General features: G+C 47.0%; 1 protein-coding gene across 1 annotated transcript in view; it reads left to right on the top strand.

The window, feature by feature from the left end:
* The first annotated feature begins 3289 nt into the window (after positions 1-3289).
* ppp1r14c (protein phosphatase 1, regulatory (inhibitor) subunit 14C) overlaps positions 3290-17553 on the top strand; it is a 43730-nt gene continuing 29466 nt past the window's right edge. Inside the window, exon 1 of the mRNA XM_064990455.1 lies at positions 3290-3555. Within this exon, the coding sequence (XP_064846527.1) occupies positions 3310-3555 (246 nt within the window). The 5' untranslated portion in view covers positions 3290-3309. The remainder of the gene's footprint in view (positions 3556-17553) is intronic.

Below are 17553 nucleotides of genomic sequence, written 5' to 3' on the forward strand. Positions count from 1 at the left end.
TCGTTGAAATTATTGCACGTTGCTTTTTTCTATTTTTGTTCATTATAAGTGCCAGATCTAATGTAAGGACCTGATCAATTAGCTTATAACTAATTTAATAAAATATCTAAAGGTTGGGCCTATCTAAAAGGCTTGAAGGTTTATCAAGCTTTAAACGCTGTTATTTGTTTATCATGCAGGTATTTGTTCCATCTCAGCACTAACACATTTGATTCAGCATAATGAATGGTTGGGTCCTTTTTACAGTGTAATTATTTGTAATAACACTAACAAGCTGTTAGTTGTTGTTCATTGTAATAACTCAATTACACTATAATAATAACATGGCAACTGGTGGTAATTGCAGTCTGTAATTACAGAAGTATAACAACGAATGCTTGTTTCCACTAAATTCACCAATCGAGTGTTTTTAGTTTCTTCTCCACTGCATTGCATTCAGTAATAACGATCACGATCTTCAAAATGTCCGCTGAATGTTGTTGATAGAACTTGTACCATTTGCGTTAACTTGGTTTACAAAAACCAGATCAGCTACAGGTCAAGCTGGGGTACGCGTGTCGTGAAGTGAGAAGATAATCAGATTACATGTCAAATCTGCACAAGTAGAATGTAATTACTAGGTGTTACACGTGATTTAGCTCGGGATAGGGGCAGTATTTTCACGTCCGAATGAAAAGCGTGCCCAAAGTAAACTGCCTGTTACTCATGCCCAGAAGCTAGGATATAATTGGTAGATTTAGATAGGAAACACTCTACAGTTCCTACAACTGTTAAAATAACGTGTGTGAGTATAACAGAACAGATTTGGCAGGTGAAACCCCGAGGACAAACCATCCAGGGGAAGAAAATATATATATATATATTGAAAGCCCTAATTAATAGGAACATGGTTGCAGTTCCAATGGCTTCCACTAGATGTCAACAGTCTTTAGAAATTGGTTGATGATTTTCTTTTGAGAAATGAAGAAGTACAGTATATTCCATCTTACATTTTAGCGATTATTTACGTTTTAGGATACCTTAGGTTGGATTAGGAACGTTGTTTGAAATGTTTGGACCAAGTTTACAGGTAACTTATTAGATACTTTGTAGTCATGATGGGCGAGTTGGAACTGCTGTATTTCTGAATCAAACGTGCCAAATAAATTGACATTTTGGGGATATAAAGGACATTATCGAACAAAAGGACCATTTGTGATGTTTCTGGAACATTTTGGAGTGCCAACAGAAGAAGATCTTCAAAGGTAAGGTGTTTGTTATGTCATGTTATTTCTGACTTTTGTGTCGCCACCTGCCTGGTTGAAAATTATTTTCATGTGTTTGTAGGCGGAGCCTCAGATAATCGCATGGTCTGCTTTCACCGTAAAGCTTTTGTGAAATTTGACAGTGACAGTGTGGCTGGATTAACAAGAAGTTAGGCTTTATTTTGATGTATTGCAATATTTTCGGTTATGTTGAATATTGATATTTCTGTAGTTTGAATTTGGCGCTCTTAAAATCACTAAAGTAGTGCACTGGGCCTTTACTAGTCCTGTATTAGAGGACCAATATAGCTGACTGTAGATATAGCCCAGAACATGGGTCGTTCTTACAGTATTCTCCCTGTACACCAAGTCAGAACCGTAGGATAAATAACAGGGGCATATAAGCAGACAATGAAAGATTTTACAATATTTAATGATTACATTTCTCTAAAACAGGTAATAGGTTACATGTGCACCACCAAGTCAGAACAGTAGAGTAAGTTAGGAGGGGGGGTAGGGACCAATGATTAGGGTGAGGAACATGGGCTACTAACATCTTACTACACAACATACACTGAGTACTACTTTCTTAGCTACAGGATACAAATCTCCCTGGTACATTACATAATTTATGCAGCAGCATGCAATATATTTTTGGACCTTCTTGTGCTGTGCTCACTTGAGCAGGAAGGTGGCGCGGCGGTCCTTCTTGTGGGCAAATTTTGTCAGTCTGGCATTCTCTGGATTTATGGTGCTTTCAAGGCAACTGGGAGCTGGGGGGGGGGGAGTACGTCGGTGATCTTCAGGTCGGAGCTCAGAGGCCCCGACTTGGAAGTTGGATGACCGTTCAAAATGTATTTTCCCAGAAATGTATTTTTTCTCAGAGCTCATTTTTTTTCCCAGAGTTCTCAGTTGTCTTGAACTGACTGAAGTCTGAGATTTCCAAGTTTCCAGTTGTCTTGAACACGGCAGAAGTCATGCTGGATTGACAGCATGACCAATGCATTCAACCTTTTCTGGCCCATGGTGTTGCATGTGAATGTTTATCCTTTTAAGGTTGGAAAAGACTAAAATCCAGACTTGGACCACACACCCACAACACTGAAAAGCAGTGATTGCTTTGCAACGCTTGCAGTTAGCCACAGATTCCATCCAACTCATTATTGAATTTGCGTAATGTTTATGTCCAATGGCCAATGAGCACCGATCCTTTTTATCTATAATTTCTCTGAATATGATAATAATTTAAAAAGGATTTGTCAGTAGATTGTCGACCGTGATTTATGATGATGTCTCGCTTGCTAGCTAAGATGCACCATGTATTCATTTAACAATTTATAGCCATTGTGAACTCCTTTTTGCCATTGGGCCTGGGAATCATACTCCAGAACCCTTTGCAGCAGAGTTGTATCAATGAGGTGGGTCGTTTTTAATTGGTTTAACGCTTGTCACAACACATGATTTGTGCAGGCTGAAATGTGCAAGTGTAACCAGGGGGACCCTCTGCACACATCAACAACAGTCACCCACGAAGCATCGTTACCCCATCGCTCCACAAAAGTCGCGGCCCTTGCAGAGCAAGGGGAACCACTACTTCAAGGTCTCAGAGCAAGTGACGTCACCATTTGAAACGCTATTTAGCGCGCACCACCACTAACTAGCTAGCCGTTTCACATCCCTTACACAAGCTGAAAAGAAATGTATGGATGCTATCTGAAACTTTTACATTTGTTTTAACATTCATTGTTACACCTCTGTAATTACAGACTGCAATTACCATCAGTTAGTTACAACTATGTATTATCACAATGAATTACACCGTAATAAGGACCCCTTTTAAAATGAAGTGTTGCCTAATGGGTAAATCCATCATAGCCTAGCGGCCAGCCGAATACCAATCACACATCATCTCTGCCCTCCTCTGAGCGCACTGTATTTTAAGTAGCAGGTGTTTTAAAAACGGTGTTCATTTCTTAGCCAGGCAGTACAGTAGCTCCCTCCGTCGCTCTCTCTCTCTCTCTCTCTCACACACACACACACACACACACACACACTAAACACTGCAATGTCCGCCGCCAGCACCGAGACGAGCGCCCCGTTGCCTGCGGCCGCCAGCCGGGTGTTCTTCCAGCCGCTGGCCGGGGTAGGGTGCGCTGTTGGGTGCGCTGGGTCCGGACCCATGCCGCGGGACGACGCGGTCCAGAGGAAGCAGGGGAAAGTGACGGTGAAATACGACAGGAAGGAGCTGCGGAAGAGACTGATCTTGGAGGAGTGGATTATTGAACAACTGAGCGATCTGTACGACTGTGAGGTGAGGAGGGAAGGGCTTTTCCCCGACCTGGCTGGTGGTATACTATATTCCGTTGATTCCTCTGACTGTATGCTACAGTGTATTATTGGTGATAGTAGGCTGCTTTATAGTCTAGCATTCTGATGCATGGTATTTCTGTAGGCAGGAGCAGTAAATACACCGCAACGTCCACGATAGTCTAGTCTCCTCTCCACTGGGGACTCTTAGAAAAAAGGGTTCTAAAAATGTCTCTTTGGCTGTCCCCATATGATAACCTATTTTTTGGTTCCAGGTAGAACCTATTTTTTGGTTCCAGGTAGAACCTATTTTTTGGTTCCAGGTAGAACCTTTTTTGGTTCCAGGTAGAACCTTTTTTGGTTCCAGGTAGAACCTATTTTTGGGTTCCATGTAGAATTGTCTTTGGAAACGGTTTTACTCATGGGTGCAACTTTCACTGGGGACGGGGGGTATATGCCCCCCACATTCTAAAATAGCATTTTTGCCCCCCACCCCACATTCTAAAATGTTTGTTCCCCCCCCCCCCCCCCCCCCCAGTTGTATCATTGTAATGTGATACAAAACGAGGCAACGGAGGGCTTTAGGACCATGCGGACGGCCCCAGGCGGTCGGTCGGCAGTTTGTTTATCTGACTGGATAACAACTTGTAATGATAATAGATATGCCCCCCCCAACCCCACACTCCTAAAACCAAAGTTGTGCCCCTTTTGTAACTCGAGTTCTACCTGGAACTGAAATTAGTTCTACCTGGAACCTAAATGAGTTCTACCTGGAACCGAAATGAGTTCTACCTGGAACCAAAAAGGGTTATCCTATGGGGGCTAAGCCAAAGAACCATTTTAGGTTCTAGATGGCACCTTTTTTTTGTAGTATGTGCTTTATCATAGCGAGGCCTTTAAATGATGTGGGATCAATAGTGTCTGACATGAAGACAGATGTCTCCCACTCACAACAGGCAGCACAGTGTGTTTGAAAGCGGGCATTGCAAAATAAGTGGGTGAATCAACAGCCATGTGTGTAAAATGAACACTATTATGGTTAGACCGCTCATAGCCAGGTGCACCACGGGTCAGCTTAACGTTTACGTAGCAGGTTAAAATGACTAACGTGGCAGGTTAGGAGGATTAATGGAGCACATTTAGGATAATTAAGTGGCAGGTTAGGAGACTGAGGTTAAGGTTAGGAAAAGGGATAGGGTTAAGCTTAGCTAAAATGTTACACTTCTGTTGACCCGCCCACTTCTGTTGACCCGCCCACTTCTGTTGACCCGCCCACTTCTGTTGATCCACCCACTTCTGTTGACCCTCCCACTTCTGTTGACCCTCCCACTTCTGTTGACCCTCCCACTTCTGTTGACCCGCCCACTTCTGTTGAACCGCCCACTTCTGTTGACCCGCCCACTTCTGTTGACCCTCCCACTTCTGTTGATCTATCCACTTCTGTTGACCCTCCCACTTCTGTTGACCCACCCACTTCTGTTGACCCTCCCATTTCTGTTGACCCTCCCACTTCTGTTGACCCTCCCACTTCTGTTGATCTATCCACTTCTGTTGACCCTCCCACTTCTGTTGATCTATCCACTTCTGTTGACCCTCCCACTTCTGTTGACCCTCCCACTTCTGTTGACCCTCCCACTTCTGTTGACCCTCCCATTTCTGTCGACCCTCCCACTTCTGTTGACCCTCCCACTTCTGTTGACCCTCCCATTTCTCTCGACCCTCCCACTTCTGTTGACCCTCCCACTTCTGTTGATCTATCCACTTCTGTTGACTCCCTCACCTTCAGATACACTCCATGTATGCAGTTACCCAGGACTGTTTTTATGGGCACTTTGGGTCGATTATTCAGCTCCCTTGCTCTCCCTTGTCTATTGGCCCCACTCCCCCCAGGCTGCAGTGTCTCTTCCTGGGGAAGGCAGCAGCGCAGTGAGGGTGGAGCAGAACAGATGAATGACAGAAGTCATGAAAGACACCACACAGCTTAACGCCTCAGACTTCTTCTGTAGCCTATTAGGTCACAATCTGCCAAGCCCACCTTTACAATCTGCCAAGCCCACCTTTACAATCTGCCAAGCACACCTTTACAATCTGCCAAGCCCACCTTTACAATCTGCCAAGCCCACCTTTACAATCTGCCAAGCACACCTTTACAATCTGCCAAGCACACCTTTACAATCTGCCAAGCACACCTTTACAATCTGCCAAGCACACCTTTACAATCTGCCAAGCACACCTTTACAATCTGCCAAGCCCACCTTTACAATCTGCCAAGCACACCTTTAGAATCTGCCAAACACACCTTTACAATCTGCCAAGCACACCTTTACAATCTGCCAAGCCCACCTTTACAATCTGCCAAGCACACCTATACAATCTGCCAAGCACACCTTTACAATCTGCCAAGCCCACCTTTACAATCTGCCAAGCACACCTTTACAATCTGCCAAGCACACCTTTACAATCTGCCAAGCCCACCTTTACAATCTGCCAATCACACCTTTACAATCTGCTAAGCACACCTTTACAATCTGCCAAGCACACCTTTACAATCTGCCAAGCACACCTTTACAATCTGCCAAGCCCACCTTTACAATCTGCCAAGCACACCTTTACAATCTGCCAAGCACACCTTTACAATCTGCCAAGCACACCTTTACAATCTGCCAAGCACACCTTTACAATCTGCCAAGCACACCTTTACAATCTGCCAAGCACACCTTTACAATCTGCCAAGCACACCTTTACAATCTGCCAAGCACACCTTTACAATCTGCCAAGCACACCTTTACAATCTGCCAAGCCCACCTTTACAATCTGCCAAGCACACCTTTACAATCTGCCAAGCACACCTTTACAATCTGCCAAGCACACCTTTACAATCTGCCAAGCACACCTTTACAATCTGCCAAGCCCACCTTTACAATCTGCCAAGCCCACCTTTACAATCTGCCAAGCACACCTTTACAATCTGCCAAGCCCACCTTTACAATCTGCCAATCACACCTTTACAATCTGCTAAGCACACCTTTACAATCTGCCAAGCACACCTTTACAATCTGCCAAGCACACCTTTACAATCTGCCAAGCACACCTTTACAATCTGCCAAGCACACCTTTATAATCTGCCAAGCACACCTTTACAATCTGCCAAGCCCACCTTTACAATCTGCCAAGCACACCTTTACAATCTGCCAAGCACACCTTTACAATCTGCCAAGCACACCTTTACAATCTGCCAAGCACACCTTTACAATCTGCCAAGCACACCTTTACAATCTGCCAAGCACACCTTTACAATCTGCCAAGCACACCTTTACAATCTGCCAAGCCCACCTTTACAATCTGCCAAGCACACCTTTACAATCTGCCAAGCCCACCTTTACAATCTTCCAAGCACACCTTTACAATCTGCCAAACACACCTTTACAATCTTCCAAGCACACCTTTACAATCTGCCAAGCCCACCTTTACAATCTGCCAAGCACACCTTTACAATCTGCCAAACACACCTTTACAATCTGCCAAGCACACCTTTACAATCTGCCAAGCACACCTTTACAATCTGCCAAGCACACCTTTACAATCTGCCAAGCACACCTTTACAATCTGCCAAGCACACCTTTACAATCTGCCAAGCACACCTTTACAATCTGCCAAGCACACCTTTACAATCTGCCAAGCACACCTATACAATCTGCCAAGCACACCTTTACAATCTGCCAAGCCCACCTTTACAATCTGCCAAGCCCACCTTTACAATCTGCCAAGCCCACCTTTACAATCTGCCAAACACACCTTTACAATCTGCCAAGCACACCTTTACAATCTGCCAAGCCCACCTTTACAATCTGCCAAGCACACCTATACAATCTGCCAAGCACACCTTTACAATCTGCCAAGCCCACCTTTACAATCTGCCAAGCACACCTTTACAATCTGCCAAGCACACCTTTACAATCTGCCAAGCACACCTTTACAATCTGCCAAGCACACCTTTACAATCTGCCAAGCACACCTTTATAATCTGCCAAGCACACCTTTACAATCTGCCAAGCCCACCTTTACAATCTGCCAAGCACACCTTTACAATCTGCCAAGCACACCTTTACAATCTGCCAAGCACACCTTTACAATCTGCCAAGCACACCTTTACAATCTGCCAAGCACACCTTTACAATCTGCCAAGCACACCTTTACAATCTGCCAAGCACACCTTTACAATCTGCCAAGCACACCTTTACAATCTGCCAAGCACACCTTTACAATCTGCCAAGCACACCTTTACAATCTGCCAAGCCCACCTTTACAATCTGCCAAGCCCACCTTTACAATCTGCCAAGCCCACCTTTACAATCTGCCAAGCCCACCTTTACAATCTGCCAAGCCCACCTTTACAATCTGCCAAGCCCACCTTTACAATCTGCCAAGCCCACCTTTACAATCTGCCAAGCACACCTTTACAATCTGCCAAGCACACCTTTACAATCTGCCAAGCCCACCTTTACAATCTGCCAAGCCCACCTTTACAATCTGCCAAGCACACCTTTACAATCTGCCAAGCCCACCTTTACAATCTGCCAAACCCACCTTTACAATCTGCCAAGCCCACCTTTACAATCTGCCAAGCCCACCTTTACAATCTGCCAAGCCCACCTTTACAATCTGCCAAGCCCACCTTTACAATCTGCCAAGCCCACCTTTACAATCTGCCAAGCCCACCTTTACAATCTGCCAAGCCCACCTTTACAATCTGCCAAGCACACCTTTACAATCTGCCAAGCACACCTTTAAAATCTGCCAAGCACACCTTTACAATCTGCCAAGCCCACCTTTACAATCTGCCAAGCACACCTTTACAATCTGCCAAGCCCACCTTTACAATCGTAGAAAAGTGGTCTGTCAGTAGGCCTAAAGAGAGACAGACATAGAGAGACAGACAGACGGACAGACATAGAGACAGATAGACAGACAGACATAGAGAGACAGACAGACATAGAGACAGATAGACAGACAGACATAGAGAGACAGACAGACATAGAGAGACAGACAGACAGACGGACAGACATAGACAGATGGACAGACAGAGAGACAGACAGACAGACATAGAGAGACAGACAGACCGACATAGACAGACAGACAGGGACAGACCGACATAGAGTCAGATGGACATAGAGACATATGGACATAGACAGACAGACAGGGACAGACCGACATAGAGACATATGGACATAGTCAGATGGACATAGAGACATATGGACATAGAGACAGATGGACATAGAGACCGACATAGAGACATATGGACATAGAGACATATGGACATAGTCAGATGGACATAGAGACATATGGACATAGAGACATATGGACATAGAGACAGATGGACATAGAGACAGATGGACATAGAGACATATGGACATAGAGACATATGGACATAGAGACAGATGGACAAAGAGACATATGGACATAGAGACATATGGACATAGAGACAGATGGACTTAGAGACAGATGGACATAGAGACAGATGGACATAGAGACAGATGGACATAGAGACATATGCACATAGAGACAGATGGACATAGAGTCAGATGGACATAGAGACAGAGAGGGACAGATCGACATTGTCTGAAGTTGTCTTTTGGAATGTTTTACAGGACATTGTCTTGTGTTTTGGGGGTGTGATTTTGTGTTATGGGGGTATGATTTTGTGTTATGGGGGTATGATTTTGTGTTATGGGGGTGTGATTTGGTGTTATGGGGATGTGATTTGGTGTCCTGAGCTTCCCAATGTGTTAGTTTTCCTGGAAAGCTTTTAAAATAATCATCTCCCATCCTACTTACTGAGATTAAATGAGCAGGAGGCCCCTACGCAATACTGGAATCCACATCAAATCTGTTTTTATTCATTCGTAATGTCAACCCGAATAGTTTAGAATTATATGTTTACTGTTTCTAAAAGAAAATACTGATTTGAAGGAAGGGTTGACGTCAGGTAGGTTAGATAATGGTTCTGTTTGAATAGGACAGCCTCCTCTGGTATGGGGTTCTAATACTGTGTCTATAGCCTCCTCTGGTATGGGGTTCTAATACTGTGTCTATAGCCTCCTCTGGTATGGGGTTCTAATACTGTGTCTATAGCCTCCTCTGGTATGGGGTTCTAATACTGTGTCTATAGCCTCCTCTGGTATGGGGTTCTAATACTGTGTCTATAGCCTCCTCTGGTATGGGGTTCTAATACTGTGTCTATAGCCTCCTCTGGTATGGGGTTCTAATACTGTGTCTATAGCCTCCTCTGGTATGGGGTTCTAATACTGTGTCTATAGCCTCCTCTGGTATGGGGTTCTAATACTGTGTCTATAGCCTCCTCTGGTAAGGGGTTCTAATACTGTGTCTATAGCCTCCTCTGGTATGGGGTTCTAATACTGTGTCTATAGCCTCCTCTGGTATGGGGTTCTAATACTGTGTCTATAGCCTCCTCTGGTATGGGGTTCTAATACTGTGTCTATAGCCTCCTCTGGTAAGGGGTTCTAATACTGTGTCTATAGCCTCCTCTGGTATGGGGTTCTAATACTGTGTCTATAGCCTCCTCTGGTATGGGGTTCTAATACTGTGTCTATAGCCTCCTCTGGTATGGGGTTCTAATACTGTGTCTATAGCCTCCTCTGGTACGGGGTTCTAATACTGTGTCTATAGCCTCCTCTGGTATGGGGTTCTAATACTGTGTCTATAGCCTCCTCTAGTACGGGGTTCTAATACTGTGTCTATAGCCTCCTCTGGTATGGGGTTCTAATACTGTGTCTATAGCCTCCTCTGGTATGGGGTTCTAATACTGTGTCTATAGCCTCCTCTAGTACGGGGTTCTAATACTGTGTCTATAGTCTCCTCTGGTATGGGGTTCTAATACTGTGTCTACAGCCTCCTCTAGTATGGGGTTCTAATACTGTGTCTATAGCCTCCTCTGGTATGGGGTTCTAATACTGTGTCTACAGCCTCCTCTGGTATGGGGTTCTAATACTGTGTCTCTAGCCTCCTCTGGTATGGGGTTCTAATACTGTGTCTATAGCCTCCTCTGGTATGGGGTTCTAATACTGTGTCTATAGCCTCCTTTGGTATGGGGTTCTAATACTGTGTCTATGATGTTGTTGAATCTTCTTAACCCTTCTGTTCCGGTAGATGGTATTGACCAAGACATTGAAATGCTTTCTCTGGTGCTCACCGACGATTGGTGGGTTCTTTAACATTTAAAGAGCTGAGAGAGTGTGTGTTCCGTATCATGCAGTATGCTGCCCAAGCAGAGAAAGGGGGGATGGGGCTAGGAGAAGAGAAGAGGAAGAATGGAGGAAAGAAGGGCAGTGGGTTAAAGAATGACATGCTGATGTTGTGCTTCTCTCCGTCAACCAATCAGCTCCTCTCGCTCTGACCTCCTTCCCTTAGTGACACACAGCAGTCTGTCATCACAGAGGTATGACGGGCTGTGTGTGTGTGACAGCGAGCGTGTCTTTGTGTGTTTTCTGCCAGCCAGAACAGACATGGGGTTGGGGTCTGTGTAATGAGTGTGTGTGTGTTCTCATTGCTCGCTTCATAGATCCCTGCGCCAATAAGAGCCAGTCAGAGTTAACACAGCTGCAGCAGTCAGAGAGAGACAGAGAGAGAGAGAGAGAGAGTGTGTGTTTGAGTGAGTGAGTGAGAGAGAGTGTGTGTGTGTTTGAATGAGAGAGAGAGAGAGAGAGAGAGAGAGAGAGAGAGAGAGAGAGAGAGAGAGAGAGAGAGAGAGAGAGAGAGAGAGAGAGAGAGAGAGAGAGAGAGAGAGAGAGAGAGAGAGAGAGAGAGAGAGAGAGAGAGAGAGAGAGAGAGAGTTTCTCTACTATGTTTCTTTACTACTGAAACAGACCCCATTTCCACCCCATTTCCAAGGAAACAAGCACTCATTAAGATCAGGTCTGGCCAAATAGTGGACTCGGCCAACCCACCTGAACACACTTAACAAGATAGAAGATAGGGAGCGCATTTCTTTTTGACACTGAGAATGGAATGTACATGTTTTTAAATAACATTCTTAGAATGTTCTCTGAACATTCCTAATGTCAAACCAGTTGGAGAACATTCCTTTAAAACATTACCAAAATGTAAAATGAAATGTAACCATGTTTAAACTGTTAGGAAACGTTCTGTTAAAGTAATGAAATAGCAAGAAAATAACTTTTTGTTATTGTCAAGTTCCTTAAATGTGCTGAGAATGTTCCTGCGTCATTCCCAGAATGCTTTGGGAAGGTTGTATGCAAAGTAACCATAGGACAGCCACACACTCACCAAGCTCTAACAAACACATAGTTCTCAGAACGTTATGTTCTAGCTGAGAGAGAAAGAGAGAAACCTTGATATTTGACTAAATTACCTGGAAGGATTCTTACTACCAAGGACTATCCAGAACGAGCTGAATGCTCGCCTCGAGGTAAGTTCTGGAGGAGTTCCGGATGACGGTGTGATCTCAAGCAACACTGAACCATGCATGACAGCACCAGTTGTTCCAGATGACTATGTGCTCTCGCTTTCCGTAGCCAATGTGAGTAAGCCCTTTAAACAGGTTAACATTCACAAGGCCTTGGGGCCAGATGGAATACCAGGATGCGTACTCAGAGTATGCGCTGGCCAGCTGGCAAGTGTCTTCACATAACATTTTCAACACCTCCCTGACCCAGTCTGTTATATCTACATGTTTCAAGCAGACCTCCATAGTCCCAGAGCCCAAGAACACCAAGGTAACCTGCCTAAATGACTATCACCCCGTAGCACTCACATCTATAGCCGGGGAAATGCCAACACCAAGCTGCCGACACGACTCCAACACCAAGCTACCGACACGACTCCAACACCAAGCTGCCGACACGACTCCAACACCAAGCTGCCGACACGACTCCAACACCAAGCTGCCGACACGACTCCAACACCAAGCTGCCGACACGACTCCAACACCAAGCTGCCGACACGACTCCAACACCAAGCTGCCCACACGACTCCAACACCAAGCTGCCGACACGACTCCAACACCAAGCTGCCGACACGACTCCAACACCAAGCTGCCGACACGACTCCAACACCAAGCTGCCGACACGACTCCAACACCAAGCTGCCGACACGACTCCAACACCAAGCTGCCGACACGACTCCAACACCAAGCTGCCGACACGACTCCAACACCAAGCTGCCGACACGACTCCAACACCAAGCTGCCGACACGACTCCAACACCAAGCTGCCGACACGACTCCAACACCAAGCTGTGCCGACACGACGGTTGTAGGACCGTTGATGTATTGATACCAAACTGAGCCTAATTCTCTAACGCCGGGATACAGACTGAGAAGTTCTTAAAGGGCCTGTAAGGGAGGAGGTCTCTGCCAGCGTGGTGCCATGGCAACGACCCCTCCCTCAACATCCAGCAAGACAAAGGAGACGATTGTGGACGACAGGAAAAAGAGGACCGAGCACGCCCCGCATTCTCATCGACGGGGCTGCAGTGGAGCAGGTTGAGAGCTTCAAGTTCCTTGGTGTCCACATCAACAACAAACTAGAATGGTCCAAACACAGCAAGACAGTGGTGAAGAGGACACGACAGAACCTAGTCCCCCACAGGAGACTGACAAGGTTTAGCATGGGTCTACAGATCCTCAAAAGGTTCTACAGCTGCACCATCGAGAGCATCTTGACTGGTTCCATCCCTGCTTGGTACGGCAACTGCACCATCCTTGATAGCATTGTACTACAGAGGGTAGTGCGTACGGCCCAGTACATCGCTGGGGCCTCTACACGCACACTGACCATGCACACACACACACTGGACTCCACACACACACACACAGACACACACACACACACACACCAAACATTCTACTACTGCTGCCCCTCACACAGCTCAGCTAACAGAGGACCACACGGCCCAGCTAACAGAGGAACACACAGCCCACTAACAGAGGACTACACACAGCCCAGCTAACAGAGGACCACACGGCCCAGCTAACAGAGGACCACACGGCCCAGCTAACAGAGGACCACGGCCCAGCTGACAGAGAACCACACAGCCTAGCTGACAGAGTACCACACAGCCCAGCTACCAGAGGACCACGGCCCAGCTAACAGAGGACCACACGGCCCAGCTAACAGAGGACCACGCGGCCCAGCTAACAGAGGACCACACGGCCCAGCTAACAGAGGACCACACGGCCCAGCTAACAGAGGACCACACGGCCCAGCTAACAGAGGACCACACGGCCCAGCTAACAGAGGACCACGGCCCAGCTAACAGAGGACCACGGCCCAGCTAACAGAGGACCACGGCCCAGCTAACAGAGGACCACGGCCCAGCTAACAGAGGACCACGGCCCAGCTAACAGAGGACCACATGGCCCAGCTAACAGAGGACCACGCGGCCCAGCTAACAGAGGACCACACGGCCCAGCTAACAGAGGACCACGGCCCAGCTAACAGAGGACCACGGCCCAGCTAACAGAGGACCACGGCCCAGCTAACAGAGTACCACACAGCCCAGCTAACAGAGGACCACGGCCCAGCTAACAGAGGACCACGCGGCCCAGCTAACAGAGGACCACGCGGCCCAGCTAACAGAGGACCACACGGCCCAGCTAACAGAGGACCACACGGCCCAGCTAACAGAGGACCACACGGCCCAGCTAACAGAGGACCACACGGCCCAGCTAACAGAGGACCACGGCCCAGCTAACAGAGGACCACGGCCCAGCTAACAGAGGACCACGGCCCAGCTAACAGAGGACCACGGCCCAGCTAACAGAGGACCACGGCCCAGCTAACAGAGGACCACATGGCCCAGCTAACAGAGGACCACGGCCCAGCTAACAGAGGACCACGGCCCAGCTAACAGAGGACCACGGCCCAGCTAACAGAGGACCACGGCCCAGCTAACAGAGGACCACGGCCCAGCTAACAGAGGACCACAGCCCAGCTAACAGAGGACCACAGCCCAGCTAACAGAGGACCACGAGGCCCAGCTAACAGAGAACCACGCGGCCCAGCTAACAGAGGACCACATGGCCCAGCTAACAGAGGACCACGCGGCCCAGCTAACAGAGGACCACATGGCCCAGCTAACAGAGGACCACGCGGCCCAGCTAACAGAGGACCACACGGCCCAGCTAACAGAGGACCACACGGCCCAGCTAACAGAGGACCACACGGCCCAGCTAACAGAGGACCACACGGCCCAGCTAACAGAGGACCACACGGCCCAGCTAACAGAGGACCACACGGCCCAGCTAACAGAGGACCACGGCCCAGCTAACAGAGGACCACGGCCCAGCTAACAGAGGACCACACGGCCCAGCTAACAGAGGACCACACGGCCCAGCTAACAGAGGACCACGGCCCAGCTAACAGAGGACCACATGGCCCAGCTAACAGAGGACCACACGTCCCAGCTAACAGAGGACAACGGCCCAGCTAACAGAGGACCACGGCCCAGCTAACAGAGGACCACGGCCCAGCTAACAGAGGACCACGGCCCAGCTAACAGTATTGAAGGAGGACGTGAGGAAGCTGATGTGTGACAGAACAGGACACTCCTCCAGAGAAGCCAGCAGAACAGCCCACCTCAGACCCCACCCCCTCCTAACAGACTCTACCCCCTCCACAACAGACCATGCCACCTCCTAACAGACCACACCCCCTCCTGACAGACCCCGCCCCCTCCTAACAACCCACCTCAGACCCAGACCACAACCTCAACACCACAATGGGACAGACTACACAGGACCCACCAACCCAACAGACCCCGCCCCCTCCTAACAGACCACACCCCCTCCTAACAGACCCCACCCCCTCCCACACATTCTTATTTTCAATGACGGCCTAGGAACGTTCTGCCTGACAGATTTTCACCTTGTCAGCTCAGGGGATCCAATCTTGCAACCTTACAGTACACGAGTCCAACGCTCTAACCACCTGATTACATTGGAGACTGCCTGTTACGCGAATGCAGTAAGCCAAGGTAAGTTGCTAGCTAGCATTAAACTTATCTTATAAAAAACAATCAATCAACGACTGTCGTTGCTCCAATGTGTACTTAACCATGAACATCGATGCCTTTCTTAAAATCAATACACAAGTATATATTTTTAAACCTGCATATTTAGCTAAAATAAATCCAGGTTAGCAGGCAATATTAACCAGGTGAAATTTTGCCACTTCTCTTGCGTTCATTGCATGCAGAGTCAGTGTATATGCAACAGTTTGGGCCTCCTGGCTCATTGCGAACTAATTTGCCAGAATTTTACGTAATTATGACATAACATTGAAGGTTGTGCAACAATGTAACAGGAATATTTAGACTTAGCGATGCCACCCGTTAGATAAAATACGGAACAGTTCCGTATTTCACTGAATGAATAAACGTTTTGTTTTCGAGATGATGGTTTCCGGATTCGACCATATTAATTTTTTATTTATTTTATTTGACCTTTATTTAACTAGGCAACTGCCTGTTCAGGGGCAGAATGACAGATTTGTACCTTGTCAGCTCGGGGATTTGAACTTGCAACCTTCCGGTTACTAATGACCTAAGGCTCGTATTTCTGTGTGTTATTATGTTATAACTAAGTCTATGATTTGATAGAGCAGCCTGACTGAGCGGGGGTAGGCAGCAGCAGGCTCATAAGCATTCATTCAAACAGCACTTTCCTGCGCTTTGCCAGCAGCTCTTTGTTGTGCATCAAGCATTGCTCTGTTTACGACTTCAAACCTATCAACTCCCGAGATGAGGCTGGTGTAACCGAAGTGAAATGGCTAGCTAGTTAGTGGGGTGCATGCTAATAGCGTTTCAAATGTCACTCGCTCTGAGCCTTGGAGTAGTTGTTCCCCTTGCTCTGCATGGGTAACGCTGCTTCGATGTGGTGGCTGTTCTCATTGTGTTGCTGGTTCGAGCCCAGGGAGGAGCGAGGAGAGGGACGGAAGCTATACTGTTACACTGGCAATACTGTAGTGCCTATAAGAACATCCAATAGTCAAAGGTGTATAAAATACAAATGGTATAGAGAGAAATAGTCCTATAAATACTATATTAACTACAACCTAAAACCTCTTACCTGGGAATATTGAAGACTCATGTTGAAAGGAACCACCAGCTTTCATATGTTCTCATGTTCTGAGCAAGGAACTGAAACGTTAGCTTTCTTACATGGCACATATTGCACTTTTACTTTCTTCTCCAACACTTTGTTTTTGCATTATTTAAACCAAATTGAACATGTTAAATTATTCATTTAATGCTAAATTGATTTTATTGATGTATTATATTAAGTTAAAATAAGTGGTCATTCAGTATTGTTGTAATTGTCATTATTATAAATAAATAAAAATCGGCCGATTAATCGGTATCGGCTTTTTTTGGTCCTCCAATAATCTGTATCAGAGTTGAAAAATCATAATCGGTCGAACTCTAATCTCTACCCTGCTGTGTGGCAGGACTGTGGATGTCTACCCTGCTGTGTGGCAGGACTGTGGATGTCTACCCTGCTGTGTGGCAGGACTGTGGATGTCTACCCTGCTGTGTGGCAGGACTGTGGATGTCTACCCTGCTGTGTGGCAGGACTGTGGATGTCTACCCTGCTGTGTGGCAGGACTGTGGATGTCTACCCTGCTGTGTGGCAGGACTGTGGATGTCTACCCTGCTGTGTGGCAAGACTGTGGATGTCTACCCTGCTGTGTGGCAGGACTGTGGATGTCTACCCTGCTGTGTGGCAGGACTGTGGATGTCTACCCTGCTGTGTGGCAGGACTGTGGATGTCTACCCTGCTGTGTGGCAGGACTGTGGATGTCTACCCTGCTGTGTGGCAGGACTGTGGATGTCTACCCTGCTGTGTGGCAGGACTGTGGATGTCTACCCTGCTGTGTGGCAAGACTGTGATTGTCTACCCTGCTGTGTGTGACAGAGATAGTCTATTTGATGTTGTGATGGGCTGAGCCTTAATGCTCCATTCCTC

This window comes from Oncorhynchus masou, chromosome 16 (genome assembly GCF_036934945.1).
Source record: "Oncorhynchus masou masou isolate Uvic2021 chromosome 16, UVic_Omas_1.1, whole genome shotgun sequence".
Classification (NCBI taxonomy): Eukaryota; Metazoa; Chordata; class Actinopteri; order Salmoniformes; family Salmonidae; genus Oncorhynchus; species Oncorhynchus masou.